The following is a 19,188-nucleotide window of genomic DNA, read 5'->3' as shown; positions in this document are numbered from 1 at the left end:
TATATATATATATATATATATATATATATCATTGTTACATCAGTATACGCTAGAATAATTACTCTAGAGAAGACTAACACGTTTTTATTACATTACTGTAGCATTTCCGCATTTCCACACTATTATGCTTATTCAAATAAATAAGCCAGGTGTGCGCAATATGTGGTCCATTGTTCGCATCATTATGTACGCAGGGCGTAAACAACCTCACCCATTTCGAAGCGAAGGCTTATTGAAGCGTTTGCGAGAACAGCGTTTGGAAAAATTTGTTGAGAACACGGGCTTCTCGAGTTGAATGCAAACGAGTGCCTATTAAGATAAAAATTTCTTTTCTTGTGGTGCGTGGTTAGCCTACATTCGAGCGAGCGTGATATCGGCGTTGCAGCAATTCTCTAAATCAAATAAAAAAAAATTGACTCGAGCATCGAAAATTGGACTCAGCACAGACCGAGTCTGTAATCGCCGGCAGAAGCGCCGAGTCGTCGGTTCCGCGCAAGTCGTCGGATCATAAACTGCAGATGTGCATTAAGGCACCGTTACGAGCCTCAGACGAAGTCCTATAATAGTACGCATTTGAAGTTCCTTTAACATATGCTTTTTTTTGTCCAGGAATCTAACGTCGCTTCATAATGCAGCGTGAAGCAACTTCAGGCTCACCCTGACGCAAGCTTACCCGATTGCACGCATTCGCTCATATATGCTCCGGGAGTGGTCCTATATTCTCTCTCTTATACGTTCACTTTCGTTAACTTAGCGATAGAACTACCAGGCTGCAGATAGGCTTCTCGCAATGTAGTGAATGCATTTAACCGGGGCTACCATCAAAGTTTCAGCCATCAAGAAGCCTCGACTTCCCCGTGCATGCTCTCAGGTGCGCACGTGTAGCAAGAGTATAGCTCGCCGCGCAAGAAGCAACGCAAGCACGAAGATTATTTCTCTCTCGCGTCTTGAATTTTGCATCACCCGCTAAGTAACGTTCCCCCGAGCTTGTCCTTAGCCGATTTCCTGCTGTCATTCGTTTTCTTTTCGGGGAGACCTGTGCGTTGACGCGACATGATCGTCAAAGGGTCCGCATCAAAAAGCGCGAGACCCGGGCGTGCTTTCGGCTGCCCACGGCGTGCGACACGCAACGCCTAACTCATTCACAAAAGTCACGGACACATACGAACACGCGATGGTGCCTGCCTGAGTGAAGCGAAGACTCAACCCCAAAGGAACGAAAAAAAAAGAGGGAAGGGAGGGGAGGAGGAAAGTGGCCGGACAAGGTGTTGTCCATCGCCAGGAGGCGCGCGCGTGCCTTGGAGCGCGATCAGGCAACCTAATAACGCGAACTACATCAGCTGCAGAACACTGTTAACGGCCGTGCCGCTCCTCGTAACGTATTCGCTTCATCCGGTTTCTCCTGCGCCTTCACTTCCGCGTATAAAACCCGCTCGGCTGTAGCTGGCCGGTGGTGGGATAGCGGTGTTCAGAAAGCGTTGGAAAGAAACACGGACCAAAAAAGAGAAAAGAGGCCCCGAAACGGGAAGTTACTCGGGTCGGTCCAAGAAGGCAGCGACGGTGACGGCGACTGGACGGCTTCGGAACATTTGCCGCGCTAACAATAATAAAAGAAATGAGATGCACGAGAGAACAAAGAACACGGAAAGATAGAGAGAGTGAAATGGCGAGGAAAAGATACCGAGAAGAGTAAGTACCGGGCTCGGAAAGCTGAAGGGTAGGGGAATCAGGCAAGGGAGAAAGCAAAGCGGGGCTTTGTACACATATACGCGCTGGGCGACGGTGCAGTAAAACAAGAAACCGTATGGCGTAGAGGCACGACATGATTCAAAGTGCGTAAAAGACGTACGGCGTTCCGCGAGCAGCGACGAGGGTCCCGCGTCCATTATGTAACGAGGACTACCCCCAACGACGTCGCCCGAGCCCCTTGCCTTACAGCGCGAAGCCCCGTGCGGCCCCGACACCAGAAACAAAAGAACCACGGGTGTCAGCCACGGCCTGCTGGCCTCCCCACGAGGGAGGCGGCAGCGAAGGAGAAATGGGGATAGGAAAGGGTTGCCCCGCGCCAGGGAGACTGCAAACGTCGGGGAAAAAAGAACGGAAAGAGAGGAAAACTCGTTTTGAAAATTGAAGTCTCGAGGACAGCGGCCTAAGTGAAAGTTACGACGTCGTCACTACGCTCCGTCCTCTTTTCAGCGGCGTCGTCGGGTCCGGCCCTGGACCTATGCCGGCCAGTGGCTTCATGTGATGCCCTTCAGGAACAAAACTGGCTAGACAGAAAACAAGGGCTCCCTTCCTCCCCCCCCTTACACCCCACTTCTTTCGCCATGGAAGACGCTTCGCCACGCTCAAAGCTCGTGTGGGCCGAGCGTCCGTGCCAGAAACTTTGCGGTGGTGGCCACGGAGAGCGTTTCTCGCTCGACGCACACGAGCTCTCATCCCTGTTCGAAAAAAACAAGTACCGTTTGCCTTTCTCGGAATATACGCCTAAGTGATGGTGTGCAAATCATGCAGACCGAGAGCCTGGCCTTCTCCGCGAGTTCCGCGGAAATGAAGCGAAAATGTTTGGATTTCTTGGCAGAGGAGCAATAATATATACGAGGGTCTCTCTTTGCATCTCGCCTGCCTCGTTTCTTGTCCTTATTTTTTTTTCGCGTCCTCTTTATGATCACGTGATCTCCATTTCGACACACGTTGCGCATGGGAGGAGAAACAGAGAAACATAATTTAAGATGGTGCGTTGAATGCAGAAAAACCATCGCTGCATCTCGCTCGCGGCCTTGACACGCGGCACTTAGCAACGACTTTGAAGCAATGCTCGGATCATTTCATTTATTTACTATAAGAAGAAATGGGCCCGGTGGCATTGCTTTTAGGATACCCAGTTTCGATGGTTAGTTTCGCGTTTGAAACCTCAGAAAAGCTTGAGGATAACGGGCAAAGTAAAATCTGTACCCTATACGCCAGCGCTCGGTCAATCGCTGTAATGCACCCTGTGCATGTGATTTCGGGTGCGCCTTACAGATGTGAAAAGAATCTTCAGGCCGTATGCGACGTAAACTGTTCCTACTACAAATCTATCGTCGGCATGGTATTCTGCTGAAGGCTTTAAGCTTACTTGGTGCTGAATCCATGGTTAAGCACTGGAAAAAACAAAAACAAATGATGATAGTCAGCTGCAAGAAGAGAACATCTAGTTTGCTCGGCGGATAACAAGACACGCGATAAGTCATCTTGCTAGAACGGGTGCAGAAGAAGCCACATTTACGTTTTACTATTGCATTGTGGACGTATATTAGTAGTAGTGCGACTGTTTTATCTGTCTCACTTTCGTCCTTGTCTTTTTAACGCGCTATAAGCCTCACGTTTATCTTTCCCCTTTTTAAGTTTTTCAGGGCTAATCGGCGAAGCACGTTTATGATAGAGTGGTTTTCAAGTGAGCTTTTGGTGCGAAGTCCATGATACTTGTCTAAGTCCGAGACATGTATGTTGTTCCGCAGGCATCAAAGTTCGACCTTCAAGAATGAGATAAACGTTCTTAATTCGTGTTTGCTGAAAATCAATATAGCTGTTTCAGCATAAGACACACCCCTGGCCTTTTCTTTCGTGACCTTGTCAATAATTTCTAAGCCGTCCAGCAGCGTCGACTGAAGCTCACCGACCGACAAACTAGAGGCCCTTATGCCGACATCATCAGTGTGCATTGTACACGGCAGCCCAGACTGCAGTTTTGCCTTAAATTTGTCGTTAACTTAGTTCACGAGAACGACTCATATGCAGCCGCCTGCCAAGCGGTATAGCCAACATACTCAAAGAAGCCGGCCGGTCAATGTGAAACAGATCTCACGAACAAAAACTTCGATAGTGTGGCTCGAGATTAACGAAGCTGACACTCCACCTGATGCGTTCGTCACTGGCCAGCGATTGTGCTGTCACATGGTCTAATACAGCGTTTTGGCCAAGTATTCGTTCACGAACGCATACTCCTACCTTATGGGAATGGCTGAGAGCCCTATGTGCGACTCCTGTGGGTGCGAGGAGACCATCGAGCACCTATTGTGTACCTGCCCTCGCTACGATGTCCAACGCCTCTCTCTGAGGGCAACTTTACGCCGACTGGACTCGAGACCGTTCACCGAGTCAAAGATACTCGGACCGTGGCCACACCCGTCACTGTCTCGAAAAGCGATTCGTGCGCTAGTGCAGTACTTGAAGTGCACCGGCTTAAGAGACCGTTTATAGTGTCCTTGTGTATGGAGTCCCTCTCACACGTACTCAGTGCTAACTCTCTTCCTTTCTTCCTCTTTCTATACCCCCTTTCCCCCACCCCCAGTGTAGGGTAGCAAACCGGATGCTGTTCTGGTTGACCTCCCTGCCTTTCCTATCCTTGTTCTCTCTCTCTTTCTCTTGGCCAACACTTACCGATACAATCAGTTCCAACCTACAATCTATAGCTCCTGAATCTGCGCCCTGAATCACGTGAGGGGCCTGGGAAAAGTCCTTGCTCCTGCTAATTACTGCGCGCCGTATTGACCGCACGACAATGCCGCCGACTTCCGAGCGGCGCTGCGGTGCGGGCGGTGTGCAAAACAGGGGGGGGCGCGGCTACCTTGCGCATCGCTGCGTCCAGCTGCACGCGACGGCGCGGCGACGGCCGAGACAATGCTGCTCGCGCACAGCGTCAGCGAAATACGCAAGGCGACCAAGGGCGCAACGTTTCGAAACGACACGCCCTCGCAGTTGGGTGCCATCGGCATTCACTTCCAGACCCAGCGGCCCATTCAGTGTGAGTGAAAATGTGAGAATAAATTTGTACATTCCATCGCGTGCTCTGTGCAGGCGGGGGAACAAAGTTCGTCGTTTTTAAACAAACTTATTGCGCGCAAAACAAACAGGGACAAAGAAAAGGAGCAACACAAGGACGAGTGCCTCGTCTTTTCTTTGTCCCAGTTTGTTTTGCGCCCAGTAACTTTGTTTAAAATGAATCTGTTCCAACTAGGCCGACTCGCAGTTATGCTAAAGTTTGTCGAATTCGAAGCTGCGTGATGGTGATGAGGTCGGACGCATAACGTAGTACGGAATGCGCCTTCCCGCAGGGTAGCTTACTCGACACACACCTCAAGCTTGCCGAAAAGAAATCTCGGCTTGCGCAATTATTTCCGGAGTAACGGTGAAGGAAATAAACAAATGTACTGTTAAAAGTAGACCTGGGGCGCTATAACGTAAAACTATTCCAAACTTTTCTATTCCAATTCTGCTATCAGCCCTCCGCGATTGGTCAAAAACTTTTTTCGACCACCCCCCATTTCACCTGTCTGTCACGCGACGTTACAAAAACCGCAATACCTCCCCATCTGATATGATGTGTGCACACTGATTATGCATGATTTGACAGAAAAAAGAAAAACAGTTATTTCTGATTCGACCCCTTTTCGCCATTAGCCCTCGGCTATTGGTAAAAGGTTTTCGGGCTGCACCCACTTCACCTGCCTGTCACGCGACGTCACAAAACCGCACGAACTCACCGCGTCAAAGTGACGTGTACGCGATAAAGACGCATTAATATGCCGAACAAAACTGAATCTTTTTCGGAATAACCGCAGGCTGCCCCGTTCCGAAAGGAATAAAAGATAGCTGCTGCCGATCGCTGAGACGCTGGCTACATGCACCTGCCGGAGAGCATGGGTGTATTTGCGTATGATAAAACTTCTTGCGTGACCGTGTAACGTTTTTAAGCACTTTCGACACGTTTACTACCTCATTCTGCCAACTCTTCTTTGCTGATGGTCAATTTTAGCGTCATTCTTAAGCTTCCGTTGCATGCCGCCGCGATTTTCGACCAGCCACCACAAGCTAAGTAAGGGAAAGCCGACCAATCGCAGACGCCGGCACCACCCTCTTCATCCGGTTATCGGTTTTCAGTGCACTGGCTCTGCCCTAGTGAATCCCTCTCCACTTGAGCTTTCTCCTCGCCTCTTGTCAGCCAATTAGATACAACAAGCCGCTCAGTGTAGGCAATGTTGTTCGTTTTTCAAGCAAACAAAAGGGACCTCCTATGAACGAGGAGAGCCTTTGACTGGTCTGTTCAGACAACCCTATGGGTGACCGCCAGGTGCTTGCGTCGGTGGTTACGCAAATTTGACGTCAGGAAATTGGAATAGAAACATATTGGAATAGTTTTACGTTATAGGGCCCCTGCATTCTTTTACGTAAGCGCCGTCCAGGATTGACTCAGCATTCATGACTTTATCGTGCCGCTTCCTCTTTAAGCAGGAGCAGTTGTGTGGATGCCGGGCTAGAGGCCAATTATTATTATTATTATTATTATTATTATTATTATTATTATTATTATTATTATTATTATTATTATTATTCATTTTCAAAACATATATACGCTTGATAGAAAAGCGAAAACGAGGAGGACACCCGCCGTGGTTTCTCAGTGGCGATGGTGTTGGGCTGCTGAGCACGAGGTCGCGGGATCGAATCCCGGCCCCGGCGGCCGCATTTCGATGGGGGCGAAATGCGAAAACACCCGTGTACTTAGATTTAGGTGCACGTTAAAGAACCCCAGGTGATCGAAATTTCCGGAGTTCTTCACTACGGCGTGCCTCATAATCAGAAAGTGGTTTTTGGCACGTAAAACCCCATAATTTTTTTTAAAACGAAGAGCAGGCTGGCAACTGCCACCGAAAGGATCACCACGCCTGCCCACTATTCAGGAAGGAGGATACAGAAACATAGAAATGGAAGGTAGGAAGAAGGGGAGGTCAAATTCACAAAGCTTTTCATACATTAAAGGTTTTTCTATGTAGTAAGCCGCCTTTCCTAATAATATGTTCACCGTGACTACAGGGTGGTACTTCGTACGAATCATTTAGCGTGAGAATTGCCCTGTGAATACCGCGAGCTTGACCTTTGTAAGAACGCCTTGTCATCTGCAGGCTACCTGCGCTAATGTTATGCCGCTAATGTTACAGAGGAAGGACCTGGTCCCGTATTCCGAAATTCTTCTCCCGCTAGTATGGTTCGTTAGAGAAAATGTCAGCCAATCCTATCGCTGGACATATGAGTGACGACAGCCGGCCGATGCCAAATAGCACTGACGAACAAGACGCTTTGTGAGTTCGGCACCTTATATTTTACGAGTATTTGAAGCGCTGATCACCCTTCTCAGAGCGGTCGTGAAGACGCAGGTTTCGCGGCCTTGTCGCTTCTTTTATTATATTACCGGATTGTTTAGCCTGATCGCTTTTGCAATACCTTGCGTTGGGGTTCGAACTTTTGTCGCTAAACCTTGCTGCGTGTTTACAGCCTTTATTTCTTGTAGATAACGTTGGTGTTGTGGTGCTGTGCAGGAGGCCGCGGCTTCGTTTCCTGGCCGCGGCGGTCGCATTTATCTGGGCGTGAAATACAAACCCACCCGTGTGCACGTAGGTGACTTAGGTGCGCGTCAGAGAACTGCCGGTGTTCAAAATTGATTCGGAGCCCTCCACCATTTGGCGTCCCTCATCAACCGCTGCAGGGTTTTTGAAGGCTAAACCGCATCATGAGAGGCGGCGCGAAGAGGCAGCCGCCATGGCCACTGGTTATTCAGGCCGCTAAACCACGGTGCCGCGGTATCTCGGCAGCGGCCGATACCGTGGCCCCACCCGCTCAGGTCTTGCTCGTGTTCCTCAGTGAAATGGCGCAACCCAGTCTGGCGCATCGGCCATTGCTTGCTTGCTTGCTTGCTTGCTCCTCCCTTGTGGCGCTTACCCACTACGGGGGATTGGCCAAGAAGCCGGCGGATAAAGGTTAAAGGGAAGGGGAGAGAGAAAAAAACCTAAGCGGAAAGTAAAGAAAATCATGGTGAAATATAACGTATTCGTGGTAATTAAGAAATGGATTTACGCGGCAGATACAGAAATGAAAATATTTGTAATTATATATGAGCAGCACATTCTGTGTGTGTGTGTGCGTGTGCGTGCGTGTGTGTGTGTGTGTGTGTGTGTGTGTGTGTGTGTGTGTGTGTGCGTGTGCGCGCGCGCGCGCGTGTGTGTGTGTGTGTGTGTGTGTGTGCGTGCGTGTGTGCGTGTGTGCGTGTGTGTGTGTGTGTGTGTGTGTGTGTGTGTTTTGTATGGCATTAGAAATTTTCTAACTCACAATCAGCGATTTAATGATCTATCCAATTATTGATTTCGAGAAGTACCGTGGTAGCTGGCCTCCCTGTCTCACAGAGGTAGTCGCAAATGGCCACGCAGATGTTCCCGTGGCTAAAGCCCAATGAAGAAGCCCCGAAGGAGAGGTTATTTTGAGTAGTTAAAGAAATACCCAATCTTCGGATGGAAAAGACTAATTTCTTCTTCTGATTTCTAAATCGACGGCATGCTACTAGAAAGTAATCAATGTTTTCGGGTTCCTGGCAAAGGGGACGGTGCCAGACCAGACCTATATAGGTAAAAATTTAATGGTAGGATGCGGCACCGTAAATTTATTATGGAGATTTCTAATTTACGTGTGGGACACCATTTATTATAATATGAAAAGGGCAAATGATTAAATTCCGACATTTGGATTTTCACTTTTGTAGAATCTTGGAAAAGAGAAAATTTTCTAAACCTAGCCGCAGTGACATAAGCCGAAGTAGGCGTAACGAACATAGCTGGTCCATCAAGAGACGTCCGCGCAAGTGTGTCTGCCATTTCATTCAAGAACATACCACGATGGCCTGGAACCCATAACAGCCGCACCAGGCTTAAGTTTGGGGGGATTAATGATTTAAATGTATTGGCTACAGTAGGTGTCTGAAGGTGAAGTGAGTGGTGTGCATACTGACAGTGAATCAGTCACTATAACCGCTGTTGAAAAATTTGAAGGACTTTTTTGAAGAGCTCAGATAAGGACTGACAGTTCAGTCCGAAATATGGGTGTGAAATCCGGAAGGCGTAATGCACATGACCAGCATAGTGACTCGGAGAAAATACCCGCGGCCATGTCGAGCGCCAGCGTGTTCTGATGATGATGATGATGATGATGATGGTGATGATGATGGTGATGATGATGATGAGGAGGAGGAGGAGGAGGAGGAGGAGGAGGAATAAGAGGAAGGGGAGGAGGAGGATGAGGAGGCGCCTCTGTCATGGCTCGCACCCACTAAGGGTATGGATAGGCCAAGAATCGGGCGGCTGGAGGTAGCTAAAGAAAATTCTTATTTGAAGACGATAAAGGCAACATAAAAGACAATAAAATGAGATGATGCAATAACTAGACTAGTATGCGAACGAGCAGTCAGACTAACTTAAAGGTGAATGTTCCTTTCTCGTGCTACCTGCACGCGATCCGTCTTCTTATGCGCCGGCTCTGGAGGCGATAGTCGCGGCGCTACACGCGCAATATAGTATACACTGCAGCAACTGAACAATTTCTGAACCCCTTCGTCAAGCTATGTCAATTAAGCGACGCTCGCCAGCTCTTGCACAAGTAAGCGCGTCATCGTCGATGTCCTTGTGCGCTGTGTTCTTATATGAGTGAAAACAGCCAGGAAAAATATCAACCTTAACTATGACTACACATTGTGGCGCTGTCCGCAGGAGTTCCCAGCTATCAAGGCGAGTACCTGAACATGAGCAAAGTGACGCGGCTGCACATGGGGCCGTACCTGTGCATCGCCTTCAACGGGGTGCAGCCATCTGTCAGCAAGCGCATACTCCTCAAGGTTGACTGTGAGTATGACATTGGGTGTAGAGCCCATGTGTGACTCCAGGCAGCGGCGCGTGCTGCCTGGTGAGAAAGTGCGAGTGCACGGCATGAAATACGAGTGCGTCTAACATTTCTATGCAAAAGTCAAACTTGACTGTTATTCGCGAACTGAACGGTTTCGCCGAGTTAGGACTTCATGGTTTGGTGCAGGCAGCACAAGATGAACGAAGGCGAAATGAGAAACACGCAGCGCTAACCTTTCTGTACATTTTTGTATAAGTGAACCCTACACAATTACACAAGGTCGCCAGCACTGCATTCAACATATACTTTCAAATTCGTGCTTTCTATGAAAGTGCGATTGAAAGTTTTCATACATAAAGTTCGCCAGGCCGTCAAATACATTGGGCATATGCTGGTGACCTTATACAGTGGCGCAGCGTTTACGTCACACAAAAAATTGTGCAGATCCAAAGCACATGTTGTAATCTTTGTGGTGAAACTTTCGTGAAGTGGTTAATTAAATGCTATAAATTTGCCTGCTTGATTCCCGAGTTTTTGGCGTAAAGGAAACTGGCTCGCGTGCACTGTGCTGTCGTGCACCCGTGATGCATACGCAATGTGTCGCCCGCAGCGATCCCCTTGGAGCTCGCTCGCTCGTTCGTTCGGGCTATTCGCTTACATTGACAATCATCGTCGATGGTTTCTGCAAAATGTTTTTCACGCTTCGACGCTCTCAAAGTCGATTTGCTAGACGTAGCTTTCTGTCTTTTTTTTTCACAACCCCGCTTCCCCGTTTTTTTCTTTCTTTCCTGTACAAGCAGTAGCTGGCCCGATACTACATCCTAATTGCACTCTTCAGACAGGAGTTGACAACTCTAGTCCTAACGCATTGTAGTAGGCCATCGATTCTCACCTTCCACGCACTGCCCGCGCGCGCACAGTCGCGCCCATGATCTGGCAGCCCAACCAGCTGGTCGGCGCGCCTCTGGGCGCCGACGTGACGCTCGAGTGCAACCTGGAGACGCACCCGCGTGGCATGACCTTCTGGGAGCGGGACGACGGCACCATGCTTATCTCGAGCGCCAAGTACGACTCGCTGGTGCTCGAGACCGGGCCCTACCGCCTGCTGCTGCGCCTCACTATACGTGACCTGAAGCCCGACGACTTCGGCACCTACAAGTGCGTCTCCAAGAACCCGTTGGGGGAGACGGAGGCAAACATCAAGCTCCAAGGTCAGTGACCAGTGCTGTTATATGCTAATGGTGTACTGTGCTGTGCTAATGCCGTAAGTAGTGCCGTAACCAGTGTGGAGGCAGTCAGTAGGTTCTAGGGAATGGCCGTTTGAAATTATTCTGTGAGCAAGCGTTTATACAGAACCCGTGGCTCCACGAATGGGGCCGAGAAGAGTGCGTGTAAAGAGGGCTAGGCTCCTGCTTGCATTCGTGTGTCACGGATTGAAAGTATGCAAAAAATACTGCAAGGATTACAACACAGGACTTCAACTGACAACGTAGTGGCTAATGACAGCACGTTTGCCATATCCGCGGCATTAATTCTGTCCGTACTAAGTAGTTCACACCACTTAGAACGCGATGATGAGTGATCCAAAAGCGTACTTCGCATTCGCATTCGTAACCCTGTTGACAGACAGTCTTTCCTGTCCTGGTCTTATTTCACTTTGTTTCGCGCCCTGATATGCAGCATACTCAAGTAACACCTTTGTTCTGTTCTAATCTTAGTAAGTCAGCACCATCATAAACTCCTTCTCTTAAATGCATCATGTTAAGTCGCACTGCCTGTAATGACTTCTGAATGGAACCCGGAAGATTCTCGTTTGTTGGGTTGTTTATCTAAACCATATTACAGGTGTTGTGGCGACAACTCCTTCATGACCCCAGAAAACTTCCTGTCATGTATTTTCAGCAGTAAAATTAGCCATGGAAACGGAAATATCTTGTCCTATAGTATCTTATAGGAACATTCTCTTGGCTTGTACAGCTATGAGGAACGTACCACATGCATAGAGCTCCTGTATGTAGCTTTCTTGTTGTACTTGCCAATAAAATTCACTTGTCAAACATTCTAACGGCATAGCAAAACTGGTGTCAACTGGAGAGTTCTTAATATTTATAGATTATTGTAGCTTCTGTTGTTCCCGAGGGCTTAACATAAAGTATATAGGGAACTTTGTGTAAAGTAAAGTAACAATGGTTTGACAGACGTCGCAAAATACGCATGCACGCACAACGTATACTCGTATTTCTTAAGGGAAAACACGGGGAATGCAGGAGGCGTAAATTCAAGAGCAAGAGCAAAACGAGAACAAGGTAAAAGCGGAAGCACCCGCCTTTACCTTGTTCACGTTTTGCTCATCGAACTTCTTAAGACTTTTATGATCAATTTGAGAATTTGTGAACCTTCAGTTACACATCATCTCCCAGTTTTGTCAAGTTTACATGTCCTATCAACTTTTCATTCGTTTCTCAGAAGCACAAGTAACGAACTACGGTGCTAGAAGAAGATAAAATGTTCGACAGCGTACACACTAGTGGGGACGATGCCTGACGCTGAAATGTCAGCCTCTTATGTTAAGACATTGTTTTTCAGTAAAAAACAAAAACAGATAATAGAAAATTATTTTTTTAAAGCGGGACCTAGTGATCAAGACAAGCGAGCTACTCGTTCACTAAATTCATGTTAAACACTACTTCGTACCTGCAATTCTGCAATACTATCTGCAATTCGAGCATCATATCATTGCGCATGAGCGCCGAAAGCTTTCCAAGTCTTACAGTGTCGCGCCCAGCAAAACAAGAGCCTCATGACAGATATCGTCGCAGCTGCGATACCCACTTTGACGGTTTTAGAATAGTGACCCCTGCCATAACCTTACGATAAACGCAATATAACTAAATATATTAAAATAACTTGAACGTATTTCTTGCTTCATGTACTTATTCCAGTTTTACGGTTCTTCACGCCATTAATACCTGATAAACGCAATGTAAATAAATATGTTGAGATAATTTGAACGTTTTGCTTGGTTCATGTCCATATTCCAGTTTGATGGTCCTTCACGCCATTAATACCTGACCATCGCCTTTATCATAAGCCTGTGCAGCTCTGTAGTGCAAATCACAGTTTTGAGCCATAGTTCTTGGTGCAAATAAGAAGTTCACTCGATACCCCGGCCCTGCGAAAATGGATGTTCAGAGAAGATATTGCAAAAGCACTACTCTTGCTGATCTGCGTATGAAATGTTTGATTACTTTGGACTAAGGGTAGTGATAATTGCTCTGTGATCGCTGTGGTTCATCGGGAGCCCTAAACCCTGCGTGGCCTACCCACAGCTGTGCTGTAACGGGAGCGTCTATACACGAGAGCTGCAATCGGGGCGGTTCCACCTATATGGGAATAAACGGAAGTACATTGATTTCACTAAACTTCGTCCTTCTGGATTCGAACTGCCTCATGACCTTGCAAACTCGTCATTTTCGACAGAGTTCTGTGTAATAAATATTTAACATTATTAAAAACGTTCGGCGTCAGGATTCGAACGTAGGACCTTCAGTACGGAAGTCCGATATTGAAAGCATTCTGCTACGCACGCATGCACCGAGAAGCCGCATAAAACGACCTTATGAATTTCTCGCGAGCTAGTCATCAATTTATTTATTTATTTATTTATTTATTTATTTATTTATTTATTTATTTAAATACTATCAGGGGCACTAGGGCGTCACAGAAAGGAGCGGTTAGCACTTGAATAACAGCATAGAAATGGCAGACTTGAATGAAGACTCGTCGGAATATGTGGTTCGGATGTTTGTTTTGTGCTTGATTTTTTCGTTGAAACGAATGCTGTTCTGTATATTGTATGCGTGATTCTGCCTTACGGGAGCCAGGAGCCAGGGCTCCTACAGGAAGTGCGGGGCCAGGAGCTCCTGCTCCTGGCCCTGTACTGCCACTGGGATCGGCCTACATTTTGGCTAACGGACGCGGACACGAAAAATGCAGACCGCCAAGAGGCTAACAGGTTCGCTGCAATATTTTGTTGTGCGGTGGCGTATGTAATTTTCAGCTTGAGCCTAATGTCCGGGCCGTACTCGTGTACAAAGAGATGGTACTTAAAAACCGCAGATCGCTATAGCCGGATACAACTATAGAAGACAGCGGCATTTGGCCCTCAAAGGTGGATGCACACGCGCCTCCTCCAATGGGCGCGCACTCTAGACTGACGTCATCGGCCGGACGCCGGACGGCCGGTGACTCCGCCTACGGAAAACATTGCAGCCCGCTCTTTGAACTGGGCCGAGTCGCGTCAGCGGGACTATTTTCTTAGTCGCGGAGGCAATCATTTGCCGCGCTTCGGTCATCTGGCCGGAGCCTCACCTGCCTTTTTAAGTTGTACGCGGCTATGGTAACTCGCAGTGTTTGAACCTTTTTACAGAAAATTATGTTTGATGGATATTTGGATGGAGGTGCTTTAAGTCGTTACTTCTCGATGAAAAGAAAAAGAAGAGCAGACCTTGAGCGTTCGCTTCATATTTCGGTGCAGTATTTCTTGCGCTTTCACGGATGACACGTTATGCGTTGGGTATCGGTTTTCCTTTAATTTCACACGACGTTCAACATCCTCGCAGAAATACCCCGGCCGACGTCATCGACCGTCGCCTCCTCCAGGGAGTTCCAAGTCAGGAAACACTGGGAGTCAACCTGTAAGATTGTATTCTTTTGTGCACGTGATTTCAAGATGAGAACTCGTATTGTGTAGTGTCAAAAAAAGCGTCCCCTTGCCTTTCTTCGCCTTTAAGTTCCTCAATCCTTTTTCCCTGCCAAGAATGCGGCACATAAAAGTTGGGTTGCTTCTATTCAGGGTGGCACAACCGTCCCTTAAAGAGAAAGGGACAGAGAGACAGAACATGGAAGGCATGCCAGGGAGTTCAATAAGACACGATTCTGACTTGCTACCCTAAACAGGGACGAGAGGGCTAAGTGATGAAAAGAAAGAAAGGAAGAAAAAACGAACACGGTATTTGCGTTCATTCGGTGGTACATATCGAGAGTACAGTCGGTCGCTGAGATCTGTCGAAAACAGGAACAGCAGCAATGAACATGTCGCTTTCTGATCTTGCAGCTTATTTGACCATGGTCCAAAGACCTTTGGCCCTGAGGACAAGCCTGAATTCAGTATTCTAAGGTAGTGAGGTCTAGAAAGTGCCGGTCATCGTATCGGGGACAGACGAAGAGCGCATTATCGATAGACTGTGCTCACAACCGCAAATGTCGCGTGAAAATGTGCCATCCATCCTAGCGAGGAACTAATGATCATTTGCTGTTCCAAACCACAAGTGACACAATAATATTGAGTCGCAGCGGGAGAAGCCTTGTGATAGCTGCGACACCCTTGAATTGAATTTGCTACGCTCTTCCAGCAGGCGGGCAAGCCGGATTCTTCTACTTAACCTCCTTACATTTACTTAAGCTCCTCTCTGCAATGTCCAACGACAACGTTTTGCGCAGACGACAGCAAAATATTTAAAAATAACCGCCAAGACAGGGGATTAAGACCAATGCATCAGAACCCGAACGTGTATGCGTCCTCTCGCGTGGCATATATTTTCAAGGACAGCCACTATTTCAGATAATGGACTCGCAAATTATCTGAACGAGTGAATTCGTGAAGAAAGACGTCGCATCTCTTTTTTTCCTCGCTATCTTGGCAACGGAAACGCAACTCGCTTGTGAAACGGAAAAAAAAGAAAGAAAAAGGAAAAGAAATCATAAGGTCCTGTGGGGAAGCGACCACATCAATCTTACTCTTTGTCAGACGGTCGATCGAAGCTTTTTAAAGCAGCGTCACCGAGTTCTCGGGGATGTAGTTGTATACAGCTCAACGAGTAAATTTCATCAATACCTAATTCGATACAAAGCAGACGTTCTGCAACGTGGACACTGGGTGGCGGTGTACTCGGAAAAAAAAAGAAGAAAGAAATCAAAGGAAAGATCGCATTAGCTGAGTGGCCCTCTTCCGAACAGAGCGCAATATTGTCCATCTAGATGGTGAAAGAAAATCCAAATTTTTACAGCCATCACTTTAATGTGCCGGCTCGATGAGTTGGTGTTGGAAGTTTATCTCATTTTCATTTTACCAAATGACCTTCTTGTTGTAAACTTGAAGCTACGAGGACCTCATAACACTCCAGCGCGAGAGGCCCTTTATATGTATATACGCTCCTTCGTATCTTTTCAGCAACTCAGCAATCCAATGGGCCCCGGCACCACTTGGGAACGCACGCTTCCAATGCTCTGCTCAAAGAAGGTGCGTATACCGAAAGCTTTTCTCGGGGGGTTTTCTTTTTGCATTGGAGTATTACTAATTCAGTGCGACACCTTATTAAGGTTTCCTGACCATAGTTAAAGCAATTTTCTTTAGGAGATCTCACTTACGAATGCAGTTTGCACTGCATACATGAAAGTGAAGAACTTAGGCAATCAAAATTTCAAAAAATTAAAAATAAAAATAAAATAAAGTGACATCAGAGATTTAATAGGTAACAGTTGTAACAAGTGAAAAAACGAGTTACAGGTAATTAAGTGACCCTTGCATGTACCGAGCAAAAGTAATGCAGCGTTTCGTTTTGTTAGGTGGCTCATTCGCAGTAACACTCACTATTAAGCTCAGGAATAATCCGTAACATAAGTACAAAAAGTGTCATTATGTATGGCTGCTGCATTAATGAAAAGCTAGATAAGCTTAATGAATAAGTCAATTCACTTATCCAACTTAGTCAACTGACAATAATTCAACAAACTAATAACTTTTCTTGCTAGAAAATTGAGAAGCCCTAGGCGATGAGAATCATCGTCTGGCTCAGTAATAGCTCATACAAGTTGCCAAATAAACGAAAGAAACGTCTGCCACAGAAACTTTTGGATTTCGTCGAATATCTTTCTTTATTGTAACAGTTGTGTAAATAACGTCATTATCAGATGCAGCGTAGCAGGAAGTACACATTACAATTATCAGATTGCCAATAAAGCGAGCGAACTGATTATGAAATATGAATTTCTAAAAATTGGTCTAGGGCGCAGAGGAGAGTACTCTACTGAAGAAGAAGGCACTCAGGGTTACCCTTCTCCCAACTTCAACCAGGACTACGAGAGATCAGGTAAGTTTTCTAGAGCCTATTAGTTTATTGTTTGGAGTTGTTTTTTTCTCTCTCTCGTCTTAAGTTATCAGTGGCCCCCGAGTCCGTAATACTTCTTGATACCCCACGCTGCAGGCACAACAATAAGTTTATTTCTAGCGTCAAGCGACGAAATATGTCTTGCCCACCTCGCTATTCGGCTGTTCTGGCTTACCAGGGTTCAATTATTCGAGTACTTCCAAATAATCATTAAATCCATTTTCTTTTAAACGAAGGAAGATAAAGAAACCGGGAGAATAAACAGAGGCTTCAAATCACGGACGAAAATTATTAGCCCGCGAAAGCGCCAGATAAAATCGTGCTGAAATCGCACAGCGTAAGCCCAATACATTCACAGCTGTCTGTTCTTCATTTTCATTTTTGGCTGTCTTGCATTTCTTTTTTTTTCGCTCGGTTTCTCTCGGCCTGCGAAGATTCGAGCATATACCATTTTTAGAGCACCGGCCCCGGACCATCGACACAGCCCGTCATCGTTGGCGTGCATATACGTGTTTTATGAAGCCGCGACAGCAGGGACGTCTTATGGCTATGTGTGCTCCGCACAATGCGCCAGCGCGGTCAAGCCCTCGTGCGCGCATTTACATGCGACCAAGCGACGTGCCTCTTCTTCGGAATAAATGGCCAGCCCGTGTATATAGGATAGGCCACCCCCCTCGTCGTAGTCGTCCGCTATGGCGGCGACATCGCTCGACAAGCGGGCCGACGCTGCAATTTGCCGGAATGGGCGCCCATCGTGCCCGTCGTCGCCGTCCTCTACAGTGCGCTCATTTACGGCCGCTCGTATAACGGGAGAGGCCCTTTGCCCCCCCCCCCTCCCCCCCCACTACCCCCGTGTTGCACATCGGCCGGCGTTCTCTTACACGAACCCTTTTCCCGCCATTCTCGTCCACCGCGAAGAAGCGATCGGTCGTGCGCTTATGTAGCACAGAGTGTGTGCGGTAAGGTCGAGGTCACCGGTTCGATCACCGGCTTTGACAACCGGCGCGTTTCGACACCAGTGCAATATTTTTTTTTGGAGGGGGGGGGAGGAGTTCACACCTCTATCTACTGCAAATTAACTGAATAAAGCGAGTCCTGCTTGAGCGCTTGGCCTTCGTTTTTTTTTTCTTTTTTCGTTAACCTCCGCGGTTGCTCAATGGTCACGGAGTTCTGCTGCTGAGTACGAAGTTGCGGGGTCGATTCCCGACCACGACGCCCCATTCTAATCGTGTACGAGTTGCAGAAACACTCTCGCATCGAGATATACGTGTACACGATAAATAACTACCGGTAATAAAAAAAAAACTTATTCCGTAGCTTTCAGCAGTACAACGTCTCTGAGCCTCTGGGCTGCTTTCAGACGTCGTGTCCCTCAAATAAATAAAACTTTGGTCATCCGTTCGATCCCGTGGCTGCGACGGCGGGCGCGTTTAGACGCGATTGAAATACACTGATGGACCTGTGTCGAAATCTTGGTGATCCGCGTTTTGGTAACGGTAGATTAAACGAAAGTGAGCCTTCCTTGAGTACGTTGTCGTGAAGCGGTCCCATCGTGCGCCATGCTTCCACGAAACTGTCCTGTCCGATGCATCACAGGAAATGTGAATCGCGCCCAGTGTAACTACAGTCGCAACCTATGGCCGTCTTTTCGATGTTCTATTTGGCACATCCATGAATGGTCATGTATGGCGTAATGTTTATCATTTTACTCTGCGGCGAACAGCCTAGACTGCAACGTTAGCCTTCCAATGTTCATCTTTAGAACCCGCATTTCTTTTTACAAACGAAAAAAGAAAGTTGTGCACTAAGGACAGTCGAGAGGTCAAGCACTTATAAAGGGCGGCAGCTCAGTTTTACTTACTATCGTGAGCAATATGCGTGGAAATACGCGAACGCGTGGCAAATAGCCTAGAAACCGAGTTAGAGCGATACGCGGATGGCGGTGTGGAAAACAGATGAGAAAAGGGGACGCTCTTCCGCTAACTATTGCCACTCCCACGGCGCCTGCGTTTGTCGAAAACGGCAGCTTACGGCATTTCACTGGTCGCAGACAGCCGATAAGACGGTTTAGTGCACAGTAACTTCGAGCGAGTCATTTTATTTTCAGTCGTGTTTTTTGCTTTTCTTTTTTGAGCGCATCTTTTAGGCGCCGGTTCCCGCGTTTAGCGTAAGGTATCTTCAGATATACCCCCATAAGAGCTGATGTATATATTACGGAGCGCATCGTGTCACGTGTTCCAGATAGACGGACAGATTTCCCACGGAAGTACCTCTCGAATGTTAATGCTTCAAAACAATGCGGCTATTGGCCACG

General features: G+C 47.3%; 1 protein-coding gene across 4 annotated transcripts in view; it reads left to right on the top strand.

Annotated features, from left to right (window-relative positions):
* Positions 1 to 19,188, top strand: part of LOC135906295 (neurotrimin-like) — a 195,735-nt gene that overhangs the window by 167,823 nt on the left and 8,724 nt on the right. For all 4 annotated transcript variants that reach the window (XM_065437732.1, XM_065437809.1, XM_065437662.1 and 1 more), the window contains 5 exons: positions 9,573 to 9,704; positions 10,626 to 10,916; positions 14,328 to 14,402; positions 15,938 to 16,006; positions 16,773 to 16,856. In XM_065437732.1, the coding sequence (XP_065293804.1) occupies positions 9,573 to 9,704; positions 10,626 to 10,916; positions 14,328 to 14,402; positions 15,938 to 16,006; positions 16,773 to 16,856 (651 nt within the window). The remainder of the gene's footprint in view (positions 1 to 9,572; positions 9,705 to 10,625; positions 10,917 to 14,327; positions 14,403 to 15,937; positions 16,007 to 16,772; positions 16,857 to 19,188) is intronic.

Source organism: Dermacentor albipictus, chromosome 1 (assembly GCF_038994185.2).
Source record: "Dermacentor albipictus isolate Rhodes 1998 colony chromosome 1, USDA_Dalb.pri_finalv2, whole genome shotgun sequence".
Classification (NCBI taxonomy): Eukaryota; Metazoa; Arthropoda; class Arachnida; order Ixodida; family Ixodidae; genus Dermacentor; species Dermacentor albipictus.
This window is presented reverse-complemented; position numbering and strand designations above follow the sequence as displayed.